Source organism: Acinonyx jubatus, chromosome D2 (genome assembly GCF_027475565.1).
Source record: "Acinonyx jubatus isolate Ajub_Pintada_27869175 chromosome D2, VMU_Ajub_asm_v1.0, whole genome shotgun sequence".
NCBI classification, from domain to species: domain Eukaryota; kingdom Metazoa; phylum Chordata; class Mammalia; order Carnivora; family Felidae; genus Acinonyx; species Acinonyx jubatus.
The window spans coordinates 67,644,061-67,670,005 of NC_069393.1; the positions used below are offsets into that span (position 1 = coordinate 67,644,061).

At 41.6% G+C, this 25,945-nt stretch overlaps 1 protein-coding gene across 4 annotated transcripts in view; it reads right to left on the reverse strand.

Annotated features, from left to right (window-relative positions):
* The window catches only part of GPAM (glycerol-3-phosphate acyltransferase, mitochondrial), a 62,294-nt gene that overhangs the window by 11,217 nt on the left and 25,132 nt on the right, over nucleotides 1–25,945 (reverse strand). For 2 of the 4 annotated variants that reach the window (XM_015082946.3, XM_015082943.3), the window contains exons 2-14: nucleotides 22,841–22,971; nucleotides 21,600–21,722; nucleotides 18,995–19,068; nucleotides 15,720–15,833; nucleotides 13,347–13,493; nucleotides 12,647–12,743; nucleotides 11,840–11,976; nucleotides 8,930–9,029; nucleotides 8,389–8,601; nucleotides 5,068–5,181; nucleotides 3,482–3,567; nucleotides 2,173–2,288; nucleotides 3–73 (exon numbers count right to left, since the gene is read on the reverse strand). In XM_015082946.3, the coding sequence (XP_014938432.1) occupies nucleotides 3–73; nucleotides 2,173–2,288; nucleotides 3,482–3,567; nucleotides 5,068–5,181; nucleotides 8,389–8,601; nucleotides 8,930–9,029; nucleotides 11,840–11,976; nucleotides 12,647–12,743; nucleotides 13,347–13,493; nucleotides 15,720–15,833; nucleotides 18,995–19,068; nucleotides 21,600–21,722; nucleotides 22,841–22,942 (1,494 nt within the window). In that variant the 5' untranslated portion in view covers nucleotides 22,943–22,971. Of the gene's footprint in view, nucleotides 1–2; nucleotides 74–2,172; nucleotides 2,289–3,481; nucleotides 3,568–5,067; nucleotides 5,182–8,388; nucleotides 8,602–8,929; nucleotides 9,030–11,839; nucleotides 11,977–12,646; nucleotides 12,744–13,346; nucleotides 13,494–15,719; nucleotides 15,834–18,994; nucleotides 19,069–21,599; nucleotides 21,723–22,840; nucleotides 22,972–23,054; nucleotides 23,219–24,702; nucleotides 24,898–25,945 lie in introns of those variants that run through there. The other 2 variants (XM_053207875.1, XM_027063057.2) reach the window with 2 other exon arrangements.

A 25,945-nucleotide genomic window follows, 5' to 3' on the forward strand; every position in this document is an offset into this window, starting at 1 on the left:
ACCTGCCTGTGTCTGTAGAGGAGCAGGCAGGCCACGATGTGTGTTGACATAATGGCACAGGACTTGCTAGCAGCTGGAAGGCAAACACAAAGCTTTAGGTTCCTTTCTCTTTTAATATAGCTGGAAGTTTCTAAAAGTACCTAAATCTTTTATTTATTTTCAAAGAGAGACAGAGAGAAAGAGTATGAGCGAGCAGGGGAGAGGCAGAGAGAGAGAGGGAGAGAAGGAATCCCAAGCAGGCTCTGCACTGTCAGCATGGAGCCTGACACGGGGCTCGATCCCACAAACCATGAGATCATGACCCGAGCTGTAATCAAGAGTCAGCCACTTAACCAACTAAGCCACCCTGGTGCCCCTCAAAGTACCTAAACCTCGAACAGGAGTGTTTAAAACTCTAAATACCTCCACATCTACCACATTTCCCAGAACTATGATTTACTGAAGGGAAATTACAACATTATACCATGTTCTGGGCCCACAGAACCTCACTAGAGATCACTATTATAACAGAAACTAGCCTAAAATGGCTCCACCTTCCAAACAGGCCAGTGGAACTTTGTTACTGAATGACTGAGAGACACCTTTAGGGAAATACCAAGACCCAAATTATACGCCTGTTGTGGTGCTTCTATGGGGCATCACACTTGCGTGTTTCTGGACTTGTTCCCAGCTGCAGTCCACGAGAACTGTGCCTCCTGCTCTCCTGGTGCAGGCAGATTCACCATCACAGTAAAAGAAAGGTGTAGTGGGAGAAGAGGGTAGTAGGCTTGAAGTCAGAAAATTTGGGCTCAAATCCTAATTCCTACACTAATTTCATAACTTGGGGGAAATTGCTTCCACCCCCATGCCACAAGTTCCGCACTGCTAAGATGAAATGTGCCGCGTGCACTGGACTGAGGGTACATGATCAACCTTCCAGGTCAGAGGGAGGGAGGGAGAGGACAGAAGTGTATCTGAGAGTTACTATGGCCCCTAACCCAGTACTCTGAGTTCGTAGAAAATTATCATCATATAAGTCAAATAAGTATCTATGGAATATTCCGAAATAAACACACCGCTTGTGAACATTCTGAGATAACGAATTCATGAATACTCCACTCACAGTGTTATCTCCAGTGTTTGAAAAACAACGTACCAAGTACCATATTTATTGTCATTAAAAAGAATATTTGTCAAGAGTTTTTTAAAAACATAAATATGTGTGTTACAACTGGAAAACAGCACTATATAAGCCTGTAAAAAATACTTTTAAAGACCAGATGGCAACATCCCTGGTTATCTGGGCAGTGGGTTTTATCTTTATCTCCCAACTTCCCAACATTACGCACGTATTATTTTGAGCACACGGAACTTAAGCAGGAGAGAGACACAGACGGGAGCTTAAGAAAGGAGACTCCGCCCTCGTGTGAAGCAGGAGGGCAGGAGCGAGGCTGGGCCAGGAAGCCCCCACGGTGGCGCCACCAGGAGGGGCTGAGAGTCTGGCCTGACTCGCGGTGAGGCTCGGGGAAGGGCAGGGACAGCCCACCTGGGCTGTGCACTAAGGGACCACAGCACTGCCTGCCACAGGACGGCCAAGCAGATTCTACAACATGACACACGTTGCCACTTGGGGCTTAGAGGAGGCTGATTCTGTACCCCCACTCTCTCTACCCCGGCTCACTCCCACTTGAATTATTTGTGCACAACTATGCCACCAGGAGCAGCACAAGCTCGTACAGAACTGCTAATTATTCAGTTTGTATTCCCCACAGCGAAAACAAAGCTTTACACATACATAATGGCCCCTCGATATCTGCTGGGTGAAAATAAGCATGGGGTCAGCAGGCAAAGGGACACGCGACTCTAAAACTAGATGCCATACTTCTAGTTAGTTCAAACAAACAAGTTCGTGAGCAAAAGAGGCAACAGATCATCTTGACGGTACTACTTTTTAGAAAGCAGAAGACCTACCACATGAGCACCTAATTACCAGGCGCTGTGTGTGAGGTTTTCCTCGATTCGTTCAGATGCCCACAGCATCCCCTTTCTAATAACTTGCCATCACCACCCCTGTAGCGGGTGATGCCACCAGAGGTACAGCCTGACTACAGCGGTCTCCAAAACCAGTGTGGTCTGCCCTGCATGTGCTGAGTCTGCAGGGCAGGATTATAAAGAGTCTGGCGTTGGACTTACTGAAGAGGATGTGCTCGGCCAGATTGGCAATTAATCTTCTTCGGAAGGATTCACCCGTTGCATTTCTGGGCTCGGTAACGGATGTGTCTGCACCTTCATCAGCAGCATCACTGGGTCTGAAAAGATTTTTTTTTAATTAGACTCTACAACCACACTCTTTTATAAGCAAACTATCTAGAACTAAGGCGTAAATGTATCAGACACTTCCAACCACTACACAGTCTACATTTAAACCACCAACAGATTATTTCTGTGCACTGTCTTCCTCCATAATATACTTTATTGGGTTTAACACACTCTCCTGACCAAAAGACTTTTATTGAGTTAGGACTAGTCTATTGGTACATCACCCCCAAAACCCACTGGCTGGTCAAAAAAACTGCATAAAGCAAGATATCTCATTTTATTATCGTTAGTTTTTTTTTTTTTTTTTTTTTTTTGAGAGAGAGAAAGAGCACAAGTGGGGGAGGGGGAGGGAGAATTCCAAGCAGGCTCCGTACTGAGCCCAGAGCCTCATGCGGGCTTCATCCCATGATCATGTGAGATCATGACCTGAGCCAAAATCAAGAGTCAGACACTTAACTGACTGGGCCAACCAGGTGCCCTGATACCTCATTTTATTTTTGATTTTTTTTTAATCTTTTAAAAATGTTTATTTATTTTGAGAGAGAGAGAGAGAGAGAGCGTGTGTGCACAAGTGGGGGAGGTAGGGAGAGAGAGAGAATCTCAAGCAGGCTCCATGCTATCAGAGCAGATCCTAACATGGGGCTCAATCTCACAGACCATGAGATCGTGACCCAGGCCGAAATCAAGAGTCTGCTGCTTAACCGACTAAGCCACCTAGGTGTCCCCGATACCTCATTTTGAAACATTTCTAAAATTTCAACACTTGAACACATTAAGGGAAGGGCTTAATATTTAATTTCTCTAAGTTACAATTCAATTTGAGTTCTGGAAAACTGACATAGGAAAACCCTTTCATACTCTGCACTAACAATATACATAACCTAAGCTACTACCAAAAGGAATTCAGTTCCCACATTCAAAAGCATAAATCAAACAAGAACTCTTACCCGATTCATACACTCAAAAAGATTTTATAAGGCAAATAATCAGAAACCTCCAGACTAATATGAAAACCCATCACTTCACTATCCTTTATCAAACCAAGAGAAAAGTTCCTCAAAGTGAGGAAGTGAAAACGAGAACATGCACATTCTTCAGAAAAGTAACCTATTTTTCTATGCCGTGGAGGGAACAATAGATACTTGTTGGTTTCGTTAGTATACAACATTTCCACAAATCTTACCTTGGAGGAAGGATGGCTGGTAGCAATGCCTGCTCCAGGGAGAGTGGAGCAGATGCGGGTTTCTGACTCTGGCTTTCTAAATATTCCTGGAGCCGTGGGGAAATACAACACAATCATTAACTCTCATTGTCTTGCTTACATAAACATACATAAAATACAATTTGCTCTTCAAAAAGTAAAAAGGGAATAGTTTATAAAATGAGCCCCACTACAGGGCAGAAGTACCACACTCAAGGACCTTCAGAAGCGCGGACTCACCCCAGAATGCTGGCAAGCGCAAAACCGAAAGACTGATGATAGAAAGGATGGGACAGTGATGCTTAAGCTCAATTATTTAAAAGTTAAAGGAATGAGAAAGAATGAAATATGGCCTTTTGTAGCAACGTGGATGGAACTGGAGAGTGTCATGCTAAGTGAAATAAGTCATACAGAGAAAGACAGATACCATATGTGTTCACTCTTATGTGGATCCTGAGAAACTTAACAGAAGACCATGGGGGAGGGGAAAGGGAAAAAAAAAAAAAAGAGAGAGGGAGAGAGCCAAACCATAAGAGACTCTTAAAAACTGAGAACTGAGGGTTGATGGGAGGGTGGGGGTGGGGGTGGGGTGGGTGATGGGCACTGAGGAGGGTACCTGTTGGGATGAGCACTGGGCGTTGTAAGGAAACCAATTTGACAATAAATTTCATATTAAAAAAATAAAATAAAAATAAATAAAAGTTAAAGGAAAACTCATAACTTTTCTCACATCTACACGAAATTATTTGACATTCCCAATTATTACTATTAGTGATAATCAATACAACCATGCTTTTTAAAGGAAATCTGACAACCTGAGGGTTACATAATAGTCAAAAGAACCTCCATCCAAAAGCAAATCCTAACAATACAGGGAAGATGTGCAATGGTTTTGAAAAAGACAAAATGGTAAGAAATGGCAAGGCTCCTAGAAGGTGAAAGCGTGTAAGGCCAGGAAGCGTCCAGCCCGGCAGTTAGAGTCTTTAAAGTAAAGGTATGAAAAAGGAAAAAGCAGGACTTCTGCTCCTTACCCCTGGGCTCCCAATTTCCATACTCATCCTTCTCCTTCTTTACCAACTTGAAAGTCTTAGGAATTTAAAACTGCCAGGATCCCAGGGACCCACAGCCCCAGGCTCCTCCATAAGAACAGCACTATCCCTTTGAATGTGCGGGTGCGAGATTCCACTCAGTAGAACAGAACATCATCCTGGACTGTCAACTGTACCCTACTTTAGGGGCTAGGTTTTGAAATTTTTCCATAAAGGCGATTTTAGAACATAATATAAAATAGCAACATATATTATGAAGCAACATGCAAAATTCCCGCGAACTAAAAAAAATAATAAATACGGACCCCGCTATTTCCCAAAGACAGACATTTAGTATCATGCCAACAGGCATACTTTGGTGGGATAATTTAGGAAATGCCATTCTTGCCACAGTCCTCATTTTACAAGAGAAGAAACTGAGGTCACACAGAGAGGATGCAACAGAGGCAGGGGCAGAGGCCACATCTTCTGACTCGGAGCTACGCCAAGGCTTTAACAGAGCCTCATTCCAACACTCACCTTTAAGGAAAATGGTTGTGCAAAATCCACTCTGACACATCCGTAGTTTTTTCGTAACATTCTGATAACGCCTCTAGCTACGCTCCAAAGGCTCTCGTTCTTCTTAGGTTTTCCCTAAATTACAATTTTCAAAAGAATAGTGTGGATAAGAGATAAAGCTAACAGGTATCCTGCCATACAAAAACTACCAGTTATTTTTATGGAAACTGGAGGTTTGTATTGAAAAGGACAACACTGAATAAAGAGGGAAAGTACGTATTCATTGACTGAGACCTGTCAGAAAATGGTCAGCACACAAGATGCTACAAGATGTAATCCTTTCATGAGGGGAGGCAGTTTGGTCAACGAAAAACAGACCACTTAACGCTAATTCATTTAGTACACTGTTCACACCATTCACAAAAACACCACTACAAACTATGGTGCTGGCACAAAAATAAAAACATAGATCAATGGAACAGAGTACAAAGTCCAGAAATAAACCCACAATTATATGGTCAATTAATCTTTGACAAAGGAGGAAAGAATATGCAATAGGAAAAAGACAGCCTCTTCAACAAACGGCGTTGGGAAAACTGGACAGCAGCAAGCAAAGAATGAAAAACGGACCACATTCTTTCACCACACACAAAAATAAACTTGAAATGGATTAAAGACCTAAATGTGAGACCTGAAACCATAAAAATCCCTGAAGAGAGCACAAGTAGTAATTTCTCTGACATCAGCCATAGCAACATTTTTCTAGATAGGTCTCCTGAGGCAAGGGCAAAAAAAGCAAAAATAAACTATTGGGACTACATCAAAATAAAAAGTTTTTGCATAACAAAAGAAACATTTAACAAAACTAAAAGATGTCCTACTGAATGGGAGAAGATATTTGCAAACAAAATATGTGATAAAGGTTAGTGTTAAAATATACAAAGAAGTGATACAACTTAACACCAGAAAAAACAAATAATCCAATTAAAAATGGGCAGAACACATGAATAGATAAGTCTCCAAAGAAGACTTACAGATGGCCAATACATGAAAAAATGCTGAACATCACTCATCATCAGGGAAATGCAAATCAAAACTACAATGAGATATCACCTCACATCTGTCAGAATGGCTAAAATCAAAAACACAAGAAATAACAAGTGTTGGCAACGATGTGGAGAAAAAGAATCCCTCTTGTGCACTGCTGGTGGGAATGCAAACTGGTGCAGCCACTGTGGCAAACGGTATGGAGGTTCCTCAAAAAGTCAAAAACAGAACTACCCTATGATCCAGGAATCGCACTACTGGGTATTTACCCAAAAATCAAAAAAAAAAAAAAAAGGCTTTAAAGGGATACACGCACCCCTATTTTATTGCAGTATTTACAACAGCCAAATTATGGAAGGAGCCCAAGTGTCCATCGACAGATGAATGGATACAGATGTGGTGCATACATACACAATGGAATATTACTCGGCCACAAAAAGTATGAAATCTTGCCATTTGTGGCGACAGAGAGAGAACTAGAGAGTATAATGCTGAGCAAAATAAACCCACTCAGAGAAACACAAATACCATATGATTTCACTTATATGTGGAATTCAAGAAACAAAACAAATAACAAAGGAAAAGAGAGAGAAACCAAGAAACAGACTCAAAACTATAGAGAACAAACAGATGGATACCAGAGGGGGTAACCTGGTAACCTGGGGGTGTAGGAAACAGGTGAAGGGGGTGAAGACTGCACTTGCAATGAGCACTGAGTAATGTAGAGAATTGTTGAGTCACTATCTTGTACACCTGAAACCAACATAACACTGTGTAACTGTACTGGAACTAAAATTTAAAGCTTAAAAAAGAAAAAAAAAAATACCACTGCAAATCAACGAAAGATAAAACTGGTGCAACAGGAAAGAGAACGGTTTGCAGTTCTGAGAAAAATAAGATGTCAAAGAAGCCACTTAATATGAAGTCTGATGATCACCAGCGTCCAAATATCTAACATTAGGCAACTGAACGCCAAATCCAGCCCCACGGTGGCCTTTAACCCTATTATTCATTTAGTAACATTTCCTGAACATTAACTGACATAAGGCACAATGACAGGCATATAAGGGACACAGGACTCTGATATGGCCTCATGAGACAGGGTGAGTGGTGCACACCTTCAAGACAGACAAATATACACAAGGAGGGGTCTCCTAAGAGAAACTCAGGTAACAGTTCAGCTCATCACTTCATTCGTAAAGCCTCTAATTATCTAGTGTCCTTCAGCTTCTGGCATGCTTCCACACTCAACAAGAGCAAAACAAAATCTCTCGGGAACTCTCACAATGCAGGTAGGAATGGGAAGTTGGTAAGAGCACTCTCGAAAACTCACTATCTACTAAAGCTGAACATATGTATACTTTATGACCCAACCATTTCCACTCCTAGGTACATACCTAACAAAATGCATACCTGTGTTCATCAAGAGAAATATACAAGATTGACCATAGTCAAAAAACTAGAAACCAAACTGTTTTCAACTGAATAAACCATAGTACACGCATACACTGGAATACTACATGACTATGAGAATGAACACACTCTAACTATATGCAGCATGGATGAATCCCACCAACACCTACTTGAGCAAGGAAAACCAGAAGACCACACACTACACAATTTCATTTAGGTAAGAGTCCAAAAATAGGCAAAACCAATCTATTCTGTAAGAAGTCAAGATAAACAGTTACCCTTGAGGGGACAGTGAAGAAAGGGGCACAAGGGGGGCTCCTAGGGGCTAATAATATCGTCCCTTGCTGTGCGTGATTCCTCGGGCATGTTCACTTTGGGATAGGATAATTCAAGCTACAGGCTTATGATCTGTGCATTCTTCTGCAACTTACTATACTCACTTCAATAAAAAGTTTACTAAGAAGTTACTGCCACCTACCAAGTTAATTTATTCTAAATTGCTTTATCAACATGATCTCAGCATTTCGTCAGGCTGAACTTACAATTTATACACAAACTACAACCCCGGGGAAAACGACATATATATAACCCTCCAGGCAGAGATGGCAACATGGGGCCAAGTGTTCTCCCATTTCCCGATCCCGATCCCACGATCGAGGCCAGCACTGAAGAATCTAGCCACACCACTCCCTCCGAGAGCAGGGAAGCGCCACATTAGCACTACCCATCAGGCGGGCACAGAAGATGAAAACTACTCACCATGCCCATTCTACATGTATCCTGTTTTAAACAGTACCAGAAACCCTCCTAATTCCAAAAGCACTTCTCTAAAAGCAAAAGACTTGAAAGTGAAGAAGACTTTTGGGTGGGCAATCCTCTTACCAGTTGTTCGCCATTGTAGTGACCTTCAATAATGCGATCGTAGGAGATTCCAACAGGTATGATCAAGATGTCTGGGATGGTATTGGTAGACAGCGTATCAACCACAACTGACAAAAGTCCTGCCCGAGCACAGGAGGTTTTCCCACTCCTAGAGCGTGTGCCTTCCAGAAAAATCTCTAAGAACTGCTGCTGTCGAAGTAGTTCAACTATATGCTGGAACAGAAGGAGAATGTAAACATGAAATCAAGCCCGCACCACTTAGAACAAGCTCAGCCAAGTTAAATCTTCCAACAAATGAAAACCTAGAACTTCACTACTGACAAAGTGTTTTACTCAGGTAAATAATAGCAAGTCAGCTCCTCCAAGCTCTATTTTGGTGATTACAAAAATAATCATCAAACCCATACCCAAACAATACCACTCAAATAATTACACAGACAACATTCTTTTTTTTTTTTTTAAATCTCAATCAAGTCTCTTTTTCTTCTACTGTGGAATAACGACTATAACTGCTTTAAGGACACTGAGACAGCATACATACCCCGTGGAGCAAAGCTCTATAGAGAATATCCTTCCGCCCATCTGGTGTTTCATCTAGCCTTCGTCGGATGAAAAAGCCCCCAAGCTTATGGATCAAGGTACTAGATATTGAAGAATGCGTTAGTTATTTATATAGAAAAATATACGAATACTTAAGTTCCAACTTACTTCACAACATACACCATATGAATATAAACCACGTGTCGTTTGAGCTGCTGATATTTTTCCACTTTCCATATTACTGATGTTTCAGTCGCTTACATCATTCATCAGCCTTCAGAACATCACTTTGTGTACCGAAGCCCTATTAATGTCTGTTCACAACCAAAAGAAGTCTGTACGATATCCCTGCAAAGGTGGTGTTACAGATTTTAAGAGGATTATGAAATACTGCTAAATTTTAAAACCCTGTCAAGGGTCTCAGGGCACCAACCATTAGACATCCTGAAATGTGCTTCTGGCACATGAACTACAAAATGAATATGAGGTTACAAAAGCTCCTATAGGGACATTTTTTCAAGAAAGTACTGCTTAGAGAGTATCTCTGTGAGCCCATGATAATTTTATCAAACCCAAACCAAGCATAACCAATTTTCCAAAACGTGAAACAAGACTGTGCTTCATGTACACTTACACGGGATAAAGCGATTCTTTTCTCAATCCCTTGTTTCTTTCTACAACATTGATGGATTTTTATATTACGATGAAATTTTATAATATGCAAGTCAACCTTTCCAAACACAGAGCCTCTTCCTAATTCTTCTCTAATAGAGTGATATTAAAATAGCAATATCAACACATATTTCCAGTATCTTCTGTAGTCAGGATAAGGAGGCAACAGTAAGATGTCCCCAGAGCTAAATATCACCCTCTGAGAACAAGACTGCAGAGAAGTTCATAGAGAATGTGAGATGAGCCACCCACGGAACAACCCGCCCCAGAAAGTGACTTGTGAATGTATAGGTTGGCATGTAACAAAAGAAAGCTGCGAATCAACAGGTAAGGTCACTGACTGGCTGTCACGTATGAAGGAAAGACGAGCTAAGCAACGACTGGTATAGAGTTCATGAAAAGAAAAGTTGGATTATGCGAAATTATCAATTTTTAACATGCATTTCCATGGGATCCTTCCAGGAGCACTTCCAAGCTGAGAACCTGGAGGGAATGATTACAGGAGTTATTCTCATTGTAGGAAAGGCAAACTGTACAGGGCAGGGCCTCCTAGAGCCCGAAGGGAACACTCCTCTTGGCTCTAAATCTATGCCTGCCAACAACTTTCAGATGACACTCTTCCCCTCCAGTGGGCTTCATGCCCAGTGCGAAGCCCAACATGGGGCTTGAACTCACAACCCTAAGATCAAGACCTGAGCTGAGATCAAGAGTTGGACGCTTAACTGACTGGGCTGCCCAGACACCCCAACTTTCTGATGACTTTCTAATGCAACTTCCCAGGTTCCTCAATACTGGGAAGAGGTGCGCAGAAGAGTAAACAGATGTTCTAGTCCCTAGAGAAGCATGTCTGCCCCGTACGGGTATATCACATTGTATTAGAGCTATTTGTCTACATTCCCCAGTAGATTATGAGCAATTTGAAGGAAAGGACACAGAACTTCTTCACTCTTGTCTAAAGTATAGCTGGGTAAGAATCAGCTGACTGAATGAAAGAATGGCTCCGCTCAACCATTCACATGAGTCTGGTTAGCCACAGAACTCTGAGCCCAGCAATTAGGAAGGAGCTCCTTGGACTGTGAGGCTGAGGAAAGGGAGAGGACTGCCACTTTGTGAGACCCTGTGTGCACAACCCACAAGCCCACTTCCCTTCCTGTTACTGTAAGTCCATCCTCCTCATACTCCCTACTGCTTGCTCAGAGCTGACACCTCAGGGATGCTCTATGCTTTGAAATTTGAGCCATCAATATCCCAAACCAACTAAACCTACTCCTTGTTCATTCCCCATTGGTGCTCAGCTCCACTATGTACCTAGTACCCTGGCGGTAAAGATCAAGGAGTGTCCCTCCCTCATCAACCCCTCTCCCACTCTGGACTAGCATTTGGTCTTATAAATTCACCTTACTAAATACTTTTCAAATCTATGCCCTCCTCACCAAGAGCACCACTACAAATTTTAATCTAAGCCTTCGTTATCTTTTGCCTGAACTCTTACAATACAGTCAGAATGGTTCTAACTCCCTCTAATCGAGAGTGACTTTTCAAAATGCAAATCTGACCACTTCTCAACTACAGGATACACTCTAAACTCTCGGCTTAAAAATTGTTCTGACCCAGCTCTCACTCCCTACGCAATGGCCACCTCTGGCCTCTGACCCTTCCCACCGTATCCTGCACTCTAACCCTAACCCTATTGAACTGTCTGCCGCTTCCTAACCGTACCACACACTTGAAACTTTCTGCATCTTCACATGCTATTTCCTCTGAACGGAACCCACCGCATCCTCTGAAAACTTCTAAAATACACCTTTTGCGTCATGCTGAAATCATTACATGTTTCTAGTGTTACTAAATTACGAGGTCAAAGTTAACAGGTGTGGTTCTTCTCACCTACTTTGTACCAACACCACCGTCCACCCCCACCCCCATCTTCCCTACTGCCAACTCTGATACAGTAATTTGCTATGTGGTCTAACTGCCTTTCAGCCATTTGATAAATATTGCCCATGAAGTTGAGGTATTCACAGTTCACCAAGCATTCCATACAGAACACAGGAAGAACGGTGATAGTCTTACAGCTTTTTTGTACTTTTCAACTTTTCCACAATAAATTTTTATAATGAAAGTAAAGCAGCTCATGTCATCTTTACAGTAACGTGGTTCAAACCATAAAAGGAAAAAAAAGAAAAATGTAAAATACAATCTTTTCCATACCTTACATTTCAAAACAAGCTGATCTTACCTGAAGATGGGAATGTTGAGATTGTTGCCAGAAGCGATGTATGGCGCCTTGATGTTATGGCAGAAGAGAATGAACGTGAGCAGCAGATAATCAATGTGTGATCTGTGAACTGGTAGAAACAGAAGTGGCAAATTCATCTAGTAAAAGAAAAAAATGCCAAAGTTCAAACTCAAACGCGAACTTGGATCACACTCTGCAACTTCGTATTTGGTCAGAATCACTCAAACACAGGCTGATCAACGACTCGTTCTTGAAAAACATTTTCCGGTAACATGAACGTCTTGCATTGTAATACTTCCGCGGCTGAAAACCACCAGAGCCACAATAAAAAGGAGCTGGGGAAGGAGAAGCACAATGGAGAGTTCAAGTGGACTCTCTCTGTCTGCTGAGAGGCAGCCCTGATTATGTTTAAAAAAAAAAAAAAAAAAGAAAAAAGAAAAAAGGCAAAGGGTTGAGAGGCAAGCCTGGTTTGGCTTGAAATCACAGGCGATCATTTACCAGCCATGACTGGGAAATCTTAATCTGTCTGTGCTTTATATTTCCTCATTTATAAATAGGGATTATCCCACCTGCTCTTTGAGTTGTTGCAAAGCAACCCACCCAAGGAATCCTGCACAGCTGGCAGGTCCCCCTTCACCCACCTCTCAGCCCCTCACCAAATGCTACTGTGGTACATCTCTCAGGGGGGGCATCTGCTGAATGGGCAGGAATGCACACAGCACACAAAAGAACATTTCCATACAGAAGAGCTCTAACATCATCCACAAACATGGGGAAAATGGAATGACAGATCACAGAAACTCTTGCCTCAGTTGCAGCTTTAACCATCTCAAGTTGGCCTTTGTGAATTTGAATATTCCAAAAGAAGCTGTTGAACAGTTTGAGCAACACCCATCCCGTCAGTCTAAGGGGGAGGGGGGAGAGAAGAAAAGGAATTTAAATGCATATACATACATTTATATAGACGTTGACTTTTATCTATTCAAGTTTCTGAACCTACAACCTAAAAGTGCTTTCAAGTGACTTAGTGTCTGTATCTGCATCTGAACTTTTACATATAGACTCATAGATACAGATTACTTATTACAGACTAAAATCTTCCATTTTTATTTATTACAGACTAAAATCTTCATTTCACTCAAACAGCAGACTTTACACATCAGAAACAAATGATCAAATGAACATTTAGGTGAGCAGAATGCCATATAAAACCACTCCCTTTAAGATATGGGAGTGTGAACCCTGGCTCACAAGTCTAGAGAGAGGTCAGCAGTAATTCAGTGGCTGTTATTAGTTAACAAAGATTAAGGAACCTTAAAATCTACCACAGTGCTACTTCCCACATAATTTGAATACAAATATAAAAATAAAAAGGAGTTAGTTTTCCCATCAGATTATGTCCAATTTCTTTTGGACCAAAACCACTGTGCTAGGAAAGCCCAATGGTTCAGTCCCTGTTTGCTCAAAACAGCCCTCATTGAAAGCTTTTTGCTTTGCCTTTTAATACCTGATCATCGTTGGTGAGACAGTGGCAACCATTTCTTGAAGGATCCTTTTGGCTTTCTTTTTCACTTTATTGATGGCTTTTGACTGCTGCTGGGCAGAACCATCAGGATTTAATTCAGCAGCCACTTCTGCAATTGCCTCCTGTACTCTGAATTGAAAGCAGAAAGACAATGTAACTGTTTCTATGTGACATCCTGCATTCAGTATTTTCTAAATCATAGATATAAATCACAACACAAAACTTATCTTCTCTTTAATATGTGATTCACACAATAAGCTCAAGTTAGATGTGTTTTGTTTGGCTGCCTACTGAATATTAGGAATATTATATTCCTGAATCAATGAATCCCTGAGGAATCTGGAAGGCAGATTTAAGAATTTAACTCAAATTCAATGGGTAACAAGGACATCAATTGAAACGTTCCAGATATGCTGTGAGGGACACAAAGTTGCACTCTAGCAGAGGGGAGAGAAAGAAAGGTTATCCCTTTAGGCATATAGTTCAGAGGTATCCAAAGCTCACTGCCAAAGTAACATGAGATTTTTCTTTTGAAGATCTAATTTATTACTCATTTATACTGTGACTTTATTAGAACTATATGTAAAACTCTCTAGGAGGGATCAAAGAGGGGCATAGATATTTACAAGCGTTTTCCATTTTAAACCAGTAATGTAAGAAAGGCGCCGCTCAAGATTAAAACAACACACAACAATAAACAGTGAAGTTAAGAGAGAAGATTTAATCCAGTTTGGTAAATCTTCCACGTGACTTGGGGAAGAACATACGAGATTAAACCTCCTTAAATCACTTTTAATATTCTAGTTACTAGTCAAAACACCTGGGTGGGATAAAACATACTTGGAGGTTTTTACCTAGAAAACAGAATATATAGTAACCCAAAGGAGTTTCAAATAATTCCTTTTTCTCCCACTGTTGCTACTGATTTTAGACCAGCACGGAGCAAAGCTCCGTGAGCCCCATAACTCATCAATACAAAAGACCAATTCCACAGGACACTGATGCTTTTAATACCTTTATTTCAATCTGGCCAGGAATGTTTTTACAAGTAATTAACAAGATAATTAAATCTCCATTATCAACTATTTACTCATTCATTCAATAAATACTTACTGAGTACCTACCATGGGCCACCACTGTTCAGGTCTTCATAGCCACACTACAGGATCTGCATTTCTTTTATTTTTTTAAAATTTTTTTAATGTTTATTTATTTTTGAGACAGGGAGAAACAGAGCATGAACGGGGGAGGGTCAGAGAGAGGGAGAAACAGAATCTGAAGCAGGCTCCAGGCTCTGAGCTGTCAGCACAGAGCCCGATGCAGGGCTCGAACTCACAAACCGTGAGATCATGACCTGAGCCGAAGTCAGACGCTTAACCCACTGAGCCACCCAGGCGCCCCCAGATCTACATTTCTAAGCAGTCTTTTCAAACCACTGTAGTCTCTGGCTCCCCAAATCAAGGTAGATGTCCACCACAGGCCACACCAATGAGGCAGAGTAGAGACTGATCTTCATGCAAACTCCCATATTCTAATGCCTAAACTTGAGAATGACTTCTTTCCCTGTTTGATCTGATTTCAAGCCAGTCTCTGCTATCTTCTAAGCAAGTTCCTCTGAGAGCAAGGACAGAACCTTATTCTCTTAAAATTTCTAGTAATGATTTTCTAGTACAAGAGTTTGTGCCTACATCCTCAAAAATTATTTGACAGAAATATCAAACATGCTTCTCTTTTGGTTATAAAACAGGAAACACAAGGGGCACCTGGGTGGCTCAGTCGGTTAAGCACCTGACTTTGGCTCAGGTCATGGTCTCATGGTTCATGAGTTCGAGCTCAGCATCGGGCTCTGTGCAGACAGCTCCGAGCCTGGAGCCTGCTTCCAATTCTGGGTCTCCGTCTCTCTCTGCCCCACCCCCACTTGCACTCTGTGTCTCTCTCTCTCTCTCTCTCAAAAATAAATAAACATTAAAAAAACTTTTTATGAAGTAGCAAGTTTAAAAAACAAGTAACAAATAAAACAGGAAAACACAAGGTCCCAAACATATATATTACAGAAAACAGAGAACTGGAAATATGTGCATCTCTGAATTCCAACTCTCCTTTCATATATTAGAAACCCATTCATTCAATCGTTAATGCATAAAACAAGACTGCTATTCCCACATGGCACCGCTCACCAAAACCATCTGTTCTCCCGCCTTTCCCTGCTTTCCTTTGCAGTTTAATATCTGACATTTGGAAATGGAAACCCCTCTTGAGACAGAGTCCCAGAGTCCCAAGGTTAATAAGGCAATACTGCCCTGCCCCACCTCCCTTCCCTGTCTCTTCCTTTTACAACAGCATCCCCACCCTTACCTACTGCTGTTCAGGACATTTTCTGTCACGTTGGCGGCAAACATGCCTGTATGGACATCTCGCTCTTGAACAAAAAGCACATAAGAAAGACGTCTTGCAAGCCATCCTCGATGCCTGCAACGTGAAAGGGAAAAAAAAAAAAAAAAGACTTAGGAACACCTAAAATGAACTGCTTAAATTATACAGCTGTTTCCCTGATGTAGAAACAAAGCCTCATTTCATCTCTTCCTGCTATCTGGTGTTATCCTATAGCAAATTCGCCTTGGCAGTTCAAGATGATCCGTGGCAATTTCACTCACAATTTCTTTCATGTACTCTCAACTAAAATTTAAACTTGGAATTTGAGTACTAAAATGCCTGAATAGTGTACTCTGCAAATAATAAACCAAATCGGCTGTGGGCTATAAAGAGATAATTTGGAAGTCTTTTCCTACCATAAAGGGCTTTTTTTGTTATTACAGTAATTCTTCTAAGATAATCGCTAACTCTCAAATTGAGTGGACAAGGCAAATTAGTCAAGGGAAGTCAAGGATAACTAAAGTATGGCCTGAACACCTATATACAGGGCTCATGAGGCCAGAAGTTCTTTGCCTTTTTCTTCCCCCACATTTGACATTTCTAAGGGATAGGACATATGCACACCAATGTTGGTGGCTATGTGTTATTTATATGGGGGCTTGGGGACAGAGAACTCAGAAAAAGAAGGTTAGAAACCTTCATATGCAATATTATGAAACCATGTGTAATGATTAATGATTGTGTAATGCCTCATTATCATTTCCCCCTTAAGGACATTCAAATGGCCAGATTTCAAATATAAATTCATGAACTCTGAAAAGCCTTCAGTTGAAGAAATTTGAGGAAGAACTATGGAATCACTCGTTCCTTCATCTTTTTTGCTGACATTCTCTTTTTCTTCCTCCCTTCCGAGTTGTCTGCAAATTTGGTCCAATAGGGTAAGTATTTAATTCTAAATTCTTCCTTGAGTGAATACTTTCAGAACTGTTATTAGAATGTACAGTCTCAGGGGTGCCTGGGTGGCTCCGTCGGTTGAGCGTCTGACTTCGGCTCAGGTCATGATCTCGCGGTCTGTGGGTTTGAGCCCTGCTTCGGGCTCTGTGCTGACAGCTCAGAGCCTGGAGCCAGTTTCTGATTCTGTGTCTCCCTCTCTCTCTGACCCTCCCCCGTTCATGTTCTGTCTCTGTCTCAAAAAATAAATACACGTTAAAAAAAAAATTAAAAAAAAAAAAAAAGAATGCACAAAGTCCCAGTTCTTGATGAAATCCTTTTGAAATGGACTGAAAGCTCTGTGTGTGTGTGTGTGTGTGTGTGTGTGTGTGTGTATAAAAACGTCTACCCTTCACTTCATGTAACACACAGAGCAGCCAAACAGCCAGCTCAACCACACAGGCAGTTTATTACACCGAACGGTTTCATATCACCGAGTCATTATCACATTGAATGGTTTCATATCACTGAGTCAATATGGCATATGCTTTTTTTTTTCTTAACTGCCTCCAACTGAGGACAACAAATGAACCCTCTGACTTTATACATAAAATGTCTACTTACATAAACAAGAAGAGGCTCTCTATGAGATCCCTTTTCTTAGGATCTTAATCAAGTCAAAAAGGGGAAAAAAAAACATCAGTGGCCCAGAATTTCTCCTCTCTCCTTTAAATGTAAGATAGAGACAGAAGGGTAGCATGGGAATGGGAAAAAATATGTCCCTTGATTTTAGTTCTATTAAAAAAAAAAGGCATTTAATATATATGCAAGTATTGTCATTCTCAATTATGATCTCATCACCAAAATATGATTAGTAATTCCAGAAAGCCTTCAAATTTAACTATTTGACTTCTTAGATAAATTTTCACAGAATTTAAAGCATTTCTCATCACCTGAGCCTACTACTGACCTATCCCAGGCATTTACTCTTAGAATTATAAGGACTGGTAGCATTTTTGGCTGCCATTCTCTCCCGCCTCACAGACTTTCACACAATCTTCCCTCCCCCCTCCCTTATCCCCTAGCCTAGATTCACTAAAACAAAGCCTCTTTTCTCTCACTCAGATGCCCAACAGCCCATCCCCATGTGTCTGAAGTCTGGAAGAATTCTAAAAAACGTCTTAAGCTAATAATAAATGAAAGAGCATTTGCTCAATATAGGAAAATATCTTCTAAAACTCCATAGATCAGGCTGATTTCAATTTTTAAGTATAAAATAATAATAATTTATAAGCCATTCAACCCTACCCTTTCCTCAGATAAATCTTTACCATGTTTTGTCACACTTCAGATATAAAATCAGTATACAGGGGCCCCTGGGTGGCTCGGTTGGTTGAGCATCCAACTCTTGATTTCAGCTTAGGTCATGGTCTCACGGTCCATGGGATCAAGCCCCTCGTCAGGCTTTGCCCTGGCAGCACACAGCCTGCTTGGGATTGATTCTCTCTCCCTCTCTCTGCCCCTCCCCCACTCACTCTCTCTCAAAATAAATGAATAAGCTTTAAAAATATATATATACTGGGACGCCTGGGTGGCTTAGTTAAGCATTCGACTTCAGCTCAGGTCATGATCTCATAGTTCATGAGTTCAAGCCCCGTGTTGGACTCTGTGCTGACAGCTCAAAGCCTGGAGCCTGCTTTGGATTCTGTCTCCCTCTCTCTCTGCCCACCCCCCCCCCCACACACACACACACCCTGCTCATACTCAGTCTCTTTCTCTCTCTTTCAAAAATAAATAAAACATTAAAAAAAATTTTTTTAATAAAAATATATATACAAATGGGGCGCCTGGGTGGCTCAGTTGGTTGAGCGTCTGACTTTGGCTCAGGTCATGATCTCGTGGTTTGTGAGTTTGAGCCCCACATTGGGCTCTGTGCTGACAGCTCAGAGCCTAGAGCCTGCTTCGGGTTCTGTGTCTCCCTCTCCGTCTGCCCCTTCCCTGCTGGTACTCTGTCTTTCCATGTCTCTCAAAAAATGAAATAAAACATCAAAAAATTAAAATGTACACACACACACACACAACAAAAAGAGAAAGCTATAGGTGATATCTACACCCTCATGAAATAGTTACCATATAATTACATAGCAGTAATAGTAACAGATCTCTCAGGTGGCTGTACTGCTTCCAATTTTTAGATAAAGCCTCTTGTGTCACAAGCTCAATTCTATTAACTCAAAAACATGAAGAGATTCATCTTAAGGTATAGGCACTGATTATTACAGTTCTTCTTTTGAGATGTATTAGAAACATAAGAAATTTCTTTTTACCTTGTGTGAGTTTCATTGATATAAATAACATTCCGCAAACCCAAAGATGGGATACTGGAGTTGAAAAATTTATCCTACATGAAACGAAATACACACAGACATAAATATACAATTGGATTTCTGGCAAAGAGCTCACATTACCACTTCTTGATAACTTTTATAACTCAAGTATGAAGTTTGGCATTGCAAAAATCTAAGTGATGAAGAAAAATTACATTTTATTGAGAAAAGTACTTTTTGGCTTTCAGAGAAGGTCACAAACTTGCAAAGGAAATTGTGCCTCCCTGTCCTGCCTCATTCCCCACCCTCAACCCAAAAGAGTTAAAGCTACAGAGAGCTTAAATCAACGACAGGAACACTGAAGATTTCAGTGTTTCCCACATGTAAAAATACCGTGCTAAGTACCATAGTTATCTTTAGATTACTAAATCTGGCAATAATGCTGACACAGTAATTATTATCCCCATTTTACAGACAGAAAAATTGAGACGGACAGGAGTTTTTAATATTCAAATCTACATCTTGCTCTAAATGTTTACTTCATTAGAAAACGTATGGCTGAAGGGGACTCTCTTTACAGGAAACCTTAAGGTATAATTCAGAGAGAATTCTGCTCAAAAGAGAAAGTCTATAGCTTTATCAGTGTGGACAAAAAGGTAAGCTTTCCACAGATAAATGTTGGGAAAGCATAATGTACCTTCAATAAAAGATATAAAAATATTTAAGTGAATCTCTTTAGAGATCAGGAAAACGGTATCAGAGAAAGGGTAGCAAATATCAAAAAAAAAATTATAAAAATATTATTTAAAATAATTTTAAATAGGGACACCTGGGTGGCTCAGTTGGTTGAACATGCGACTTTGGATTTCAGCTCGGGTCATGATCTCACTGGTCACGGGATTGAGTCCCATGTCAGGCTCTGCGCTGAAGGTATGGAGCCTGCTTGGGATTTTCTCCTCCCTCTCTCTCCTCCTCTCTCTGCCCCTCCCCTACTCACGTTCTCTAGTAAGTATTTTAAAAATCATTTTAAATAAACATGCCATGGAAGAACATCAAAGATCAAGTTCAGCTCCAACAGGAACTGTATTTAAGCAAAAATCAATTATATACTATACTACTGACCTATTCCTACCCCAAACCACTCCTATCACCACCAGCAAGTAATTTCCTGTATTCTCTTCTGACTTAAGAACACATTAGAGTCAAGGTATTATTTTGATCTTTTAAGCATTTGAAATTAGAATTAGATAAGATGCCAGGTCTAAAAAGAAAGCCACATGATCATCTATTTAAATTTGTATTTCTACTGGCCTATTAACCTGAACTGGCCATACTCCCGGACCACAAATTATCATGACCGTTCCATTCTACCAACATAGCACTTCTGTTCTAAAAGGAACAATATTTATGATTAAGACATTCTTGAGCAGACCTGAATATTTAACATAAACTTCTTGGGTCCCACACAAATCTTTTCCAAGTTAGTAAATCCCTTTATACCAGACTCAGAATTCTACTTCCTGCCAAGCCAACCCAGAATAGAACATTCACGCAGTACAGCTAGATATTTATACAGATTACAAGCAATCTCTATAAATGACAGGCACTTAGATGGCAGAATTTCTGTCCTGATAACTGGCCCATCCCAGAGAGAGCTGAACGTCCAGGCATACCTTTTAAAAGGCAACTCTACTGCCGGAGAACACAGCCACATTAGATTCTAAATTCCTGTGCTAACTCATCCCTCTAGCAAACTGCCAACAGAGGCTGACCACTCATTCGAGTGACTTTTCAAATACTACACTGTAATATGGATGATTTTGCATGACTTGTGTCTGTTTCACCAAGACACAAACAACAAGCCCATATACACTCTATTTAAAATATTCATCCTTGAGGCACCTGGGTGGCCCTCACCTGGGAGGCAACTGGCCCTAGTTAAGTATCTTACACTTGATTTCGGGTCAGGTCATGATCTCATGGTGATTAGATGGAGCTCCATGGGGGGCTCTGACCTGGGTATGGAGCCTGCTTGGGATTCTCTCTCTGCCTTTCCCTCTGCCCCTCCCCCACGTGCTTGCGCTCTCTCTCAAAAAAATAAATTAAATCTTCATCCTAACATTTATCTTCACTATCATAGTCAACAGACACCCTCCATCCCTACTCACCCTCTCCCAACAGAAACTTACCAAAAGGAGAGTAAGGCAAAGCCATAGTTTTGAAGCTTTAAAACTCTCTCCTGCTACCCCTTGCTCATCTTGCTAGAAGTTGAACATTGAGTTAAAAGTTCAACATGTAGAAGTTACATGAAGGTTCCCACCAACTCTTAGTTATCTAAAAGTAAGATCTACTCTTCCCCTAAAGTCATACTAAACTAAAACAACCAAATTATCACTTAGCATCAACTGTTTAACCAATATTTACTGAATAAATGAATGGAAAGACAAATTGAGTCAACGTCATTACTTGCAATAATTTGGTTTATAAACATGGGCCTAAGTTCTTAAAACAAATTAAGTCCATTAAGACTACCCAGTAATAAGATTCACACAAAGTTGGAATTTCACTCTGTTTATTAAAGGTCAACAAGCAGTAACACTCTTACCCAGCTCTGGGGAGTACAGGAATAACAACATCTTCCAACAAATGGCCTTTTCCGGCTCATTAGGCTTTCTTTCCATTTTAAGGTTGCAGATCTGAAGACAGTAGGTCTGAAACCACACTCACCCTAATAAACATTAAGGGGAAAAAGTGTCTGAATGGCAAGAAAACTATACTTGTCCACTTTCTCTCTAAAACTAAGATATTTCAGAAGAGAAACTTAGTACTTCGATTTCTTTTGGTAGTATAAGTTCCTCAGTGTAATTTTCCTTCATGGTACTCCCCTCCATCATCAACACTTGGAACAAAACTTGGAACATAAGCAAAAATTGAACACTGAAGAATGATAATGGCTAGCAAGGACGTCTGCACACTCAGAGGTTCAAAGGCAAGATTAAACAGCCCATGACAGTAGCAGGTAAATAAAATCAGGCTCCTGGATCCATACAGGGAAGAGTTAATCTTATTCCTCTTCAATCACAGATGCCCACAAAAGCACTACAAAGTCTTACATAGTAAGCAAGTTGTTACATACAACTTGAAATATTTTAAATTAAAAAACAAGGTAAACTTATGTAACATTCCTTTATCCTGGCTGGAATTTAAATTATAGCTGTACTGTCCAGTTAGGGTCAAATTCTGCTCCTGTTTTAAACATTTTGTTCATTGAGTTCATTAGTTGCTCAAATACCAGACAAAACATTCTCAAAAATTAGCAGAAACCCCCCCCCCCAAAACTCTGATATCATTTTTATATAAAGCAGAGTGTTCAAGAAATATTTTAAACAAGCCATGTTATGTCAAAATGGGGGGGGGGGGAAACACAATACAAGAAAATGCATATCCTTTGAATTGAGATTCATACTAAAATTTATTTCCCATTTAGAAGAAAAAAAAAAAACCCTTTATTTCCATTACAAAATTCATACTTATTACATTATGGAAAACAGATACAGAAAGTACACCATCCAAAACAACTCCTAGGTTTTTTTTTTCTATGCAAAGTATTTTGCTTTTTAACATAATCACTGTGCTTAAATATCCTACCCAACTGTCTCTTCCCAATTAACATAAAACCATAAGAATTTTTAAATATGAGGTCTCATAGGCATACCTTCTAACAGCTGGAGGCAGTTTCTTTAGATATTAACCTCTACTCGATATTATGTCGCTTCCAGTTCTCCACCTTCATAAACAACATTAAAATGAACATCTTTGAATGTTTTTAACCCCTATTCAACTTACCCATTCCTCGTTTGCATGCTTACATCGACCAACACTGTATTCTGATGAATTTGGCAGGTAAGAAACATCTATTGTGCCAAGGGTCAGTGCAGATTCATCCATGTCACAAGGGGTAACTCCCAGATCATGTGCTATAAAAAAAAAAAAAAAAAAGATATATACACCATTTAAATTAATAAGCCAGACAGTAGACACCAAAACTCAAAATTCTGACCTTGACGTTATTTTGTTCCATCATACGATGTCAAATGACCTCTGATGGGCTTCCACCATGTTTAGTTGATGTGTAAAAACAGTGTTTGATGTGTTTAAACTCAACAACATCTCCGGTAGACTGTTCTTATTTTTTTTTTTTAAATCAACATCTGCATCTTTAGACTTATTGAATAAAACAGCCATGAAAGGGCAACGTAAATAATAGCTTATTTCAGGTAGGTGACGAAGAATTATTTTATTTGCATTAATAACTGAATAGTTCCTGGGAGAATGGAGGCCATGTGTTTATTTGATTAAATATAAGTTACATGTATGCACACAAATAGGTAATTTTCCTTAATTATGTGCTGGTAATTTTTGGTCATACATACTATGCAATGGAAGCATGGGTAAAGGCAAGAGCCTTTAGAGAGAGCGCCTCTAAAGTTCCCCACTTAAACTGAATTGAGCTCTCAATTTTCTCGTGATGTCTTAAATGCAATGGCATTTGCACTTTTAATACATCTACAAAGCTTTAAATCAAAACCACACCATCTTGAAATATCGGACTTAAAAGCTTTCACCCTTTTCGATGTCTTTTCATACCCTAAGGGAAAATGTTCACTAACGGTGCACTGCTAAAGAAAACAGAGATTAACCTAAAATATAAAAACTCCCTAATTCTCAAATTGCTTCAGCTTTTGTCTATTTCTCACCTGGCCTTAAATTATTCCTTTAAAATTCTGAAAGGTCACGTCCAGGGTAACTGTTATTTGGAGCGTATATTCTGATTTCGTTATAATCCCCATACGTGTTTGCTGCGGCAACTACTGTCCTCGGCACAACCATTATATAGCACATCCTTAACAATTTAACATGGCATCAACCTAACCTAACAGGCCAGGAGAAAATAGGAAAGCAATACACCTGGCATGAAAGCTCTTCACGATTGTAAAATAAATCAGCTATCAGTTTCCCATGCAGAATGTAGCTAAAACATGGGGAGCCCCGCTGCGGCCCGAGAAAAAGTCCCTGGTGGCCCCAGAGCTGGAGGAGTGGAAGAAGAGAGAGCGGATTGCCAATAGGAAGTCACCGCTTCGCTCCTCCCTCCCTACAGCGTTGATCCGAGGTCCCTAACTAAATCAAAATCTGGAGGCGCCAGACTATGGGCTGAGGGGAACCAACTCTGGGTTTTGTAAGAACAGCGATCGGAGGAGGCTCACCTCGGAAGCCAAACATACACGAATTCAAACCACCCACTGCTGACCATCTGTGTGACTTTGAACAAGTTGGTTAACTTCTATGCCTGGGTTTCCCCATCTGGAAAATGGGCATAATGCTAGATCCTACCTCCTGGGGGTTGCTGGGAGGGCTGGATTGTACCTATAAAGTGCCTAACCCAGCGTCTGACACACGGTGCCACGCTCAGACCAATCAATGGTCATGTGCCATCGGACTGTTCTCAGCACCAGCTGCTTGCAGGGCACCCCAGCAGCCTCAAAGGCAATGAGGTGCGTAGGCTACTCAGTCCACGGGAACTTCCCTCCTCCAGCGGAGCCCACACCGCGGCCCGGTCTCCCAGGGAGAGAACCATCCCGACCCCCCACCCAGCACGAGCCGGGCCCACTTCTCAGGAGGAACCCCGGAGCTCGGGGGATAAGAACAACCTGCCGGCGTCGCGCCGGGTCCAGCGGAGAGGGCGACGACTCCCTTGGCGCGGCGCTCCGGGCCCGAGCAGCCTCCCGCAGCCGCTCTCGCCCTCGCGGTCCGCGCCCGGCAGCTGCGCCGGCTTCGGCTACGGCTGCTGCAGCTGCCGGCACTTCAAGTCTCCGCCGGTGCTGCTGCAACGTCGCGTCCCGATGACGCAGGCGGCGCCCGCGAGTGAGCGGAGCCTGAGGGAGTGGGCCGACCTCAGACGTGGGCGGGGGGTGGGTGGGGGAGGAGGGGGGCGGCGCCCGGGCTCCGCGTTCGGATCGCAATAGAACGTGCGCACACAAGGAGGCCGGTGGGGCCAATAACGGAGCGCGAGCGCCTAATCGGAAGGTTACTCTGCCTCGGCGCAGAGTCACGTGTGCGCGCGCCTGCGCGTTGCTGCACGTGCGCCTAAGGCTCCATTGTGTCAACTCTGCGCATCTGGAGGTCTGTACCCCCGCCTCGCTCTTTGGGGAGTGTTCGCCTGGGCCGTTTGGTTCACTTGTGCGTGTGTGTGGGGTTAGGAAATTTGTAAGACTGCCGAAATTGTCAGGGTTGGGGGAGCTGCGGATCGGGAGCGGCCCTGTTGTGTAATGTCTGTTAACGGTGGCTGAGTGCCTTTTCCTTACAATGGAAGAAAAATAAATAAGGCTTAAAAGAGCCCGAGCCCAAATCTGCCTACCTCTCACCCTTCAAACAAAATAACTTGGGGTCACAAGGAAGTTCTTTCACAATATTTGTCATGCCATTGACAAGGCCAGTGGTTATCAAGAACATTAGCAATTCGGAAGGCAAAAGATAACGTTTTACCCCACCTTAACAACAAACATTGTTTGAACTGGCAGATGGGAATACGAAGGTGATTAAGACGGAGCAGAGTCCGTGGTCTCACACCTCTGCTGCCAGTCCTCATCTCCTCTATGAACGTTAACCCCCACTTCTATCGAAACATGCCCTCCGCGTCCCCCCATCAAAAACCATCCAGAGCTCTCCACAGTCCACATGCCGGAGCCTGGCACGTAGGCCTCCAACAGATAGGCCTCCAACAGCCAGACTTTCCCGCAGTCGCCAAGAGGAGCTCCTACAGCAACCTCTCTGGTTGTCCCTAGTCAAAACACGGGCTCCCGTAGTCTTAATCGTGCCCACACCACTCTTTTCTAAATTCCATCATTCTTTCCTGAACTAGGTCCCCAAGCCTTCCCTAACTTCTCCAGCCCT